The sequence below is a fragment of the Bufo bufo genome, chromosome 1, assembly GCF_905171765.1.
Source record: "Bufo bufo chromosome 1, aBufBuf1.1, whole genome shotgun sequence".
NCBI lineage: Eukaryota > Metazoa > Chordata > Amphibia > Anura > Bufonidae > Bufo > Bufo bufo.
In genome coordinates, this window is record NC_053389.1 from 553,932,649 (window position 1) to 553,941,484 (window position 8,836).

At 39.1% G+C, this 8,836-nt stretch overlaps 1 protein-coding gene across 2 annotated transcripts in view; it reads left to right on the top strand.

Annotated features, from left to right (window-relative positions):
- Positions 1-4,336, top strand: part of DUS4L (dihydrouridine synthase 4 like) — a 29,937-nt gene extending 25,601 nt beyond the window's left edge. For both annotated transcript variants that reach the window (XM_040412897.1, XM_040412898.1), the window contains exon 7: positions 3,353-4,336. In XM_040412897.1, the coding sequence (XP_040268831.1) occupies positions 3,353-3,600 (248 nt within the window). In that variant the 3' untranslated portion in view covers positions 3,601-4,336. The remainder of the gene's footprint in view (positions 1-3,352) is intronic.
- Positions 4,337-8,836: the final 4,500 nt, after the last annotated feature.

Sequence of the window (8,836 nt, forward strand, 5' to 3'; positions counted from 1 at the left end):
CGCTGTTTTGTGGCGGAGAATCAGGAGGATTGGTGTTCTTTTTTGTCCCTTGCTGAGTTTGCTTTAAATAACCGTCGTCAGGAGTCCTCTGATAAGTCACAATTTTTTGGTGCATATGGGTTTCATCCGACTTTCTCGGGAGAGGGGTCTTCTGGTTTACCTGATGAGGACAGATTCTTCTCGTCTTTGTCATCTATTTGGCAAAAGATTCAGGATAATCTAAAGAGCATGAGTGAGAGATATAAGCGTGTGGCGGATAAGAGACGTGTGCCTGGTCCGGACCTGAATGTTGGTGATCTGGTGTGGTTGTCTACCAAGAATATCAAATTGAAGGTTCCCTCCTGGAAGTTGGGTCCTAGGTTTATTGGGCCTTACAAGATCCTGTCTGTCATCAATCCTGTTGCCTACCGTCTTGATCTTCCTCAGATTTGGAAGATCCATAATGTTTTTCATAAGTCCTTATTGAAACCTTATGTTCAACCCATTGTACCCTCGCCTTTGCCTCCTCCTCCGATTATGGTTGATGGGAATCTTGAATTTCAGGTCTCTAGGATTGTGGATTCTCGTCTTGTCCGCGGTTCTCTCCAGTACCTCGTTCAGTGGGAGGGTTATGGTCCTGAGGAGAGGATGTTTTCTTTGTTTTGGTTTTCAGTTCCTCATTTCGTTAGCCTCTCTCAGCTGTCATGTGTTTGGACTGATTGCATCCCTTTAAATTCCTCCCCATAATGCAATAGTGTGCGGCTTATACAACTTCCTGGAGTGTGTGTGCATGCTGTTCCTATTGCCCAGTCTTCTACAAAGATAAGTGCTGTACTTTTATTTGTGATTTTCTGTTTGCTGGATCTCAGTTGACCCTGACTCCCTCCGTGTCTAGTGTAGGGAGCCGGTGGTCGTGTCCCCTCACTATTGTAGGGTGTTCAGGTGGTAGATAGTCGAGGTACGTGGATATGCGACCATCCACCTTTGGGGTGTTCGCATAGGCTGAGCAGTCAGGGAGAGTGACAGGTCTCATGCAGGGGTCTCCCTTTTGTTCCTTAGTTTTGGATCCAGTGAGTCATAGATTCTTTTGCTTTGTCTTGTTTCCTGTACACCATCCGTGACAAAGCCATAATCATCCAAATTATAACCAATAAAGGCTTGAAATATCTCGCTTTGCATGTAATGAGTCTATCTCATATATTAGTTTCAGCTTTTAAGTTGCATTACTGAAATAAATGAACTTTGCACAATATTCAAATTTTTCGAGTTTCATCTGTATGTATCTTTGTTTATTAACATTTGAGACTCATATATTGATTATCTGGCGCTATTAAAAGGGGGTCTCCTGATAAGGTTGATATGGTCACATTAGGGTTACTTATATCCTACGCTGTCGACACTTATGCTTGATTTATGATATCTTATTAGTGGTTATACTCCACCTTTTTATTTTGACTTTCTTTATTTTCTAACCAGATTCTTATATTTATCTACATGGCCACATTCCCATTTGGACTTTGTCCCCTGGTGAGCTAGTGCCTGATTTAGTAAGGTGTGACTAATAGAACCTTATGACTTGGACTTGATTACTGGACATCTATGAGCATTTTGGTACTATGGTGATGGTATTCTTTTCTGTGTCAGGGACTCAATAGGGTGACCATGAGGTTCCTGACACGGGATCGCCTCTATCGGGGCAGCTATTCTGTTCTTAGGTAGGGACCCAATAGGAATAGGGAGAGAAATAGCGATAAATATTTCCTCCTCTTCTACACAGTACTGAATTTCCTGTGGGTTATAGGAGGTGATGCTATGTTACTTTTTAGAACTATTATTAAAAGTTATGTTTTAGTGGTGCTGGTCTGTGATACTTACTTTTTTCACTCCACTATATATGTATCTGACGGTGATTGCAGTTCTGACTAGTCCAAGTTGAGTTCAGAAAGAACAGGGGTTGAAATGTATAAATTACAAGTTTTGAAGCCAAAACAAGGAGTGAATTTAAAAAAGAGCTGAAATCGTATCTTTTCTACTTTTTTTACTTTCATAATCCACTCCTGATTTTGGCTTCAAAAACTTCATAAATCTTGTCAGTAACATTACTGTTTTCAGAATTAGGATATACAAGTGTCCCCTTTGATTGAAGTAATATCTGCTGTATTGGCAGCATGGAAGCAATTTTAATGATACTGTTCCCCTTCAGGACCACCAGGAATACTTGTTTGAGAGACCTTTCATTTTAGCGCTTTATTCTTTTAGGGGCTGTCCCTCAAAAAAAATAAAAAACATTACATTTTTCAAACCAGCACCTGGATTTAAATAGTTTTGTAACTTCATGTAATTAAAAATGTATTATAGCCACTAACTTATTCAATAAAATGTATCTGTATAGCACCACCTTATTTCTCCGTCCACCTCACTGAGATGGACTCACATGGACAGCTGAAATTTTCAATTATCACCAGCCATAGAAAGAACATGCCCTGTGATCAGCCAGCCTGAAATAAATCTAGCGATTGTCTTGCCCTATAGGATGTATGTTTTTCATTTTTACAATAATCATGGCATGACCCCTAAGATGTCATTTTCATTTTGTTAATGAGAAGTAAGTCTGAAGAAGAGAAATTGTTGACATTTTATTTTTAAATGTTTTGGCTATTTATTTTTTGTTTCCCTAGGGAAGTGTTCCTGCGTTGACTTTGTAGACAGTACAGAAGGGTGTGTGTGTGTTTTATTTCACCTGAAATGAATAGGAATTGTCAGGAAATGTCTCCAAGAAGTAATGGAGTACAACCCTGTCCCTTAAGGCGGGATTACACCACATGATGTAACAGGCGATTGCTGGGAAACAAGCGTTCCTTCCCAACAGTCGGCTGCTTGTTTAGTGGGGGTCAAGCACTGCATTTACATGCGGCGTTTACCTCCACAGTATGAGCGATCACTATTGTGATCTCTCGTCCTCATACAGAACAATTGTTTCTGGGCAGCAGATCACTGTTCAGACAGCACAATCTGCTGCCCAGAAACGATAATTAATGTGCAGGATGTGCATGTTTCACTCGTTCATCAGGTGATCGGCGGCATATTTAGATGGGCAGATTGTTGGGAATGAACGTTCCCAATAATCTGCCCGAAAAATCGGGCAGTCTAAATCGACCTTAAATTCACCTTTAAAGACCAGGGGTCACTTGGGGTCTGTGCCACAGTCAATAGCATTGAGAAGCAGTCAAAAGCAAAGCTAATTCTGTAGGCAAGTATAGCAATAATGAGGGCTAATGATATGGGGAAAAATATGTACTCTGAGTAGTCAAGTCTTATAATTGTGCCTTATGTTGGATTATTTAGCATCAAGATATTTTTTTATTTTTTTCAGGTGTGATGGCAGCAAGGGGCCTTTTGGCAAACCCAGCCATGTTTGCAGGATATGAGGAAACACCTATGGCCTGCATTCAAGACTGGGTTGACATTGCTCTGGAGCATGGCACACCATTTACATGTTTTCATCATCACCTGATGTACATGATGGAAAGGATAACCTCAAAGCAAGAGAAGAGAGTTTTCAATGTCCTGTCTAGCACATCGGCCGTTTTAGATTATTTAGGAGCCTCCTATGGAATGTGATGTACTTTTAGTCTCTATTGTGTTCAGTTTGAAGCCTTTTTCATGCATTCTGCATTCTTACCTCCAAAACAGTGGACACCACAACGGACCCCACTGTAAGCCAGTGGAGTATGTCAGATGCCATTCCTCAGTCGCATGATTGATCAGGCACAGTCTAGTGGCTTTAATTATGAATGGAAGCATATGACATGGATGTAAAATGAGCTTTATTGTAAACCACTGCTATTGTATGTTCTGCAAATTCCATTATTGGTAGAGTTGTGTCTTAATTTAACTACAATGGAGCTACAGCTACAATTCTTTACAGTCTCTGGTTCCTTGAGATTAGGAATATCGTGCCAATATCTTTGCAGTATATGTCATCATCCTATATTGTTTTTATGCATTTTAAAATACAGGTTGCTGATTTCCTAATGATTTTATCTATATAAAGTGGTATTACTTGTTATTTTAACCTTTTTTTTTCCACATGAAGCTTTAATAAGGAATATGTATTATATCATCTGTTGTCATTTACTCTTCATATTTCTTCGTTGTACAAGCGATAGCTGTAGGTTTGTTATATGGTTTACCATTCAATTTGTCTATTTTTTCTGAAAAGTAATTGCGTTATTTTATTGCTGCCTGTGGTTATTTGGAAGTAACATTCTGAACTTTTGTAAAGTTTTATATTGTAAATATTTTCAATGTACATAATCTCAAAACAGATGGACACTGTAATGCATATATTTTTTGCAATAAAAGCTGCTGAATCTTTTTTATTTTATTTGGGTTTTATTTAATTGCAAATGGAATATTTGTTTTAACAACCTGCACTTTCCTTGTTTCACCACTAGAGGACTAAAGTGACAAGCTTGCGCACAGTTTTGTATGTATTTTTTCACGTGTTGTACACAAACTGTATGCAAAAATTTCAGACAAAAAGATCCCATCAAGTTCTGTGTGATTCAGACTGAAGATAATATACAGTCGTGGCCAAAATTTTTGAGAATTACATAAATATTGGAAAAGTTGCTGCTTAAGTTTTTATAATAGCAATTTGCATATACTCCAGAATGTTATGAAGAGTGATCAGATGAATTGCATAGTCCTTCTTTGCCATGAAAATTAACTTAATCCCAAAAAAACCTTTCCACTGCATTTCATTGCTGTCATTAAAGGACCTGCTGAGATAATTTCAGTAATCGTCTTGTTAACTCAGGTGAGAATGTTGACGAGCACAAGGCTGGAGATCATTATGTCAGGCTGATTGGGTTAAAATGGCAGACTTGATATGTTAAAAGGAGGGTGATGCTTGAAATCATTGTCCTTCCATTGTTAACCATGGTGACCTGCAAAGAAACGCGTGCAGCCATCATTGCGTTGCATAAAAATGGCTTCACAGGCAAAAAAAAAGGGCCAACATTGCAAATACTGACTCTTTGCATAAATGTCATGTAATTGTCGATAAAAGCCTTTGAAACGTATGAAGTGCGTGTAATTATATTTCACTACATCACAGAAACAACTGAAACAAAGATCTAAAAGCAGTTTAGCAGCAAACTTTGTGAAAACTAATATTTGTGTCATTCTCAAAACTTTTGGCCACGACTGTACATCAGTTTGTGTCTGTTCTGTCAGAACTTGTTTTTGAGGACAGAACAATTTGTAGATTTGTAACAATTTGTTAGATTTGTAACAGGGTTGATGTTCCTGGAGGGATACACCAAATGGAAAAGGATTTAGGAAAACTAGAGGAATGGTCAAAAATCTGGCAACTAAAATTTAATGTTGATAAGTGCAAGATAATGCACCTGGGGTGTAAAAAATATAAAATCAGTGATACAGTCCTAACCTCAGTATCTGAGGAAAGGGATTTAGGGGTCATTATTTCAGAAGACTTAAAGGTAGGCAGACAATGTCATAGAGCAGCAGGAAATGCTAGCAGAATGCTTGGGTGTATAGGGAGAGGCATTACTAGTAGAAAGAGGGAGGTGCTCATGCCGCTCTACAGAGCACTAGTGACACCTCATTTGGAGTATTGTGCTCAGTACTGGAGACCATATCTCCAGAAGGATATTGATACTTTGGAGAGAGTTCAGAGAAGAGCGACTAAACTGGTACATGGATTGTAGGATAAAACTTACCAGGAAAGATTAAAGGACCTTAACATGTATAGCTTGGAAGAAAGACGAGACAGAGGGGATATGATAGAAACGTTTAAATACATAAAGGGAATCAACAAGGTAAAAGAGGAGAGAATATTTAAAAGAAGAAAAACTGCTACAAGAGGACATAGTTTTAAATTAGAGGGGCAAAGGTTTAAAAGTAATATCAGTAAGTATTACTTTACTGAGAGAGTAGTGGATGCATGGAATAGCCTTCCTGCAGAAGTGGTAGCTGCAAATACAGTGAAGGAGTTTAAGCATGCATGGGATAGGCATAAGGTCATCCTTCATATAAGATAGGGCCGGGGGCTATCCATAGTATTCAGTATATTGGGCAGACTAGATGGGCCGAATGGTTCTTATCTGCCGACACATTCTATGTTTCTATGTAACAAAAACACCTCAGCAGTCAGCATGATTATGTCCTCTAAAACTAATCTATCACAATCTACACATTTAGGCCTCATGCACACGGCCGTGCCGTTTTTTTGCGTAAGCAAACTGCGGATCTGCAATAAACTAAATCCGCCAGTGTTGCCTTCCGCAATTTGCGTAACAGAACGGCGCTGGCAATATAAATAAGAAGTGCGGACAAGAATAGGACATGTTATATTTTTTTAGCGGGGGCCGCATCACCAGGGATGAAACCCAGCGTCTGGTGATGTCTATGCGTTCCAGACTTTAGGCTGTAATTGACTGCAAAGGATTTGCAACCAAGTATTAAAAAGTGAAAGTTTGATTTATGATTATTATTCTGTCCCATTACTTTGGTTCCTTAACAAGTGGGAGGCACATATGCAAACTGTTGTAATTCCTACACCGTTCACCTGATTTTGGATGTAAATACCCTCAAATTAAAGCTGACGGTCTGCAGTTAAAGCACATCTTGTTCATTTCATTTCAAATCCATTGTGGTGGTGTATAGAGCCAAAAAAATTTGAATTGTGTCGATGTCCCAATATTTATGGACTTGACTGTATATCTATGAAGCAGCAGGACCGGTAACCAGTAGACTAAGATTATTAGGTAAAATTAGACAAAATAATAGAACGTAAGATGGTACTTACCGTATGTGTCCAGTGTGCTCCATAATCCTCCCTTCTTAGATGTGGTAGCTTGATACCATAAGCAGGGACCAAAGTTCTAAACTTAGAGACCTTGTGCGTTTATGTGGGTGCGTGTATGGATCAGAATTAGGGAATGCCAAAAAGGTTTGCTTACATATGCTGTCCATATGTACAGGATACATACATGAATCCTTCTGGAAATAACCAATGTCTATGGACAAGGCAAAAACAGTTTTATTCCCTGTAGCCACAGTCTCTGAAAAGACAACTTCATAAAATGGAAGTGTACACAATTTTTTATGGCTGTTTGCAAACAGTGACATGTTTCTAAACACATTGTACAACTAACTTAGATTAGGCTAGCTTCACAATGATCTAACCAACTGATTGGGACAACTGATTTTTTTTTTAACCCATTGTTCCTATATCCCGACTACAAAACATGGTTTCCCTCAGCATGATAATCAATCAGTTTTATAGTCATTGATAACAGATTCACAATTGTGTTGCAAAATTGATGTAAACTGATGATTTAGTATGCTAGTTGTCCAGTCCTTTTGTGCACTGGCCTTCACATACGTTCTTGTTTGCAATGGAGGTCGTTGGTTTCCATCATATGATGGATCCAGCAACAATGTGAATGAAGCCTAAGGCCTTATGCACACGGCCGTTGTTTGGGTCCGCATCCAAGCCGCCGTTTTGGTGGCTCAGATGCGACCCATTCACTTCAATGGGGGCCGCAAAAGATGCGGACAGCACTCCATGTGCTGTCCGCATCCGTGGCTCCGTTCCGCAGCCCCGCTAAAAAAATATAACCTGTCCTATTCTTGTTCACAGCTTTGCAGACAAGAGTAGCCATTTATATTGCCGGCGCCCGTTCCGTTCCGCAAACGGCTGTGTGCATGAGGCCTATATGTGATAGATTGTTATAGATCAGTTTTTAGAGGACATTAATCATGCTGACTGCTGAGGTGTTTTGTTACATAGAAACATAGAATATGTCGGCAGATAAGAACCATTCGGCCCATCTAGTCTGCCCAATATACTGAATACTATGAATAGCCCTTGGCCCTATCTTATATAATGGATGGCCGTATGCCTATCCCATGCATGCTTAAACTCTTCACTGTATTGCAGCTACCACTTCTGCAGGAAGGCTATTCCATGCATCCACTACTCTCTCAGTAAAGTAATACTTCCTGATATTACTTTAAATCTTTACCCCTCTAATTTAAAACTATGTCCTCTTCTAGCAGTTTTTCTCTTTTAAATATTCTCTCCTCTTTTACCTTGTTGATTCCCTTTATGTATTTAAAAGTTTTCTATCATAGCCCCTCTGTCTCGTCTTTCTTCCAAGCTATACATGTTCAGGTCCATTAATCTTTCCTGGTAAGTTTTATCCTACAATCCATGTACTAGTTTAGTAGCTCTTCTCTGAACTCTCTCCAAAGTATCATATCCTTCTGGAGATATGGTCTCCAGTACTGAGCACAATACTCCAAATGAGGTCTCACTAGTGCTCTGTAGAGCGGCATGAGCACCTCCCTCTTTCTACTGGTAATGCCTCTCCCTATACACCCAAGCATTCTGATTTTATATTTTTTACGCCCCAGGTGCATTATTTGCACTTATCAACATTAAAATTTTAGTTGCCAGATTTTTGACCATTCCTCTAGTTTTCCTAAATCCTTTTTCCATTTGGTGTATCCCTCCAGGAACATCAACCCTGTTACAAATCTAACAAATTGTTACAAATCTACAAATTGTTCTGTCCTCAAAAACAAGTTCTGACAGAACAGACACAAACTGATGTATATTATCTTCAGTCTGAATCACACAGAACTTAATGGGATCTTTTTGTCTAAAATTTTTGCATAAAGTTTGTGTACAACACGTGAAAAAATACAAGACTTTCTTTGTTCTTCTTAATTGTGCCTTTGTCTTTTTTCGAATCCATCCCTAATGGAGGTTGTCCTCTTGACATTCTTAGGACCAGAAACAGAGAACTTAAAAGGCTCTTCC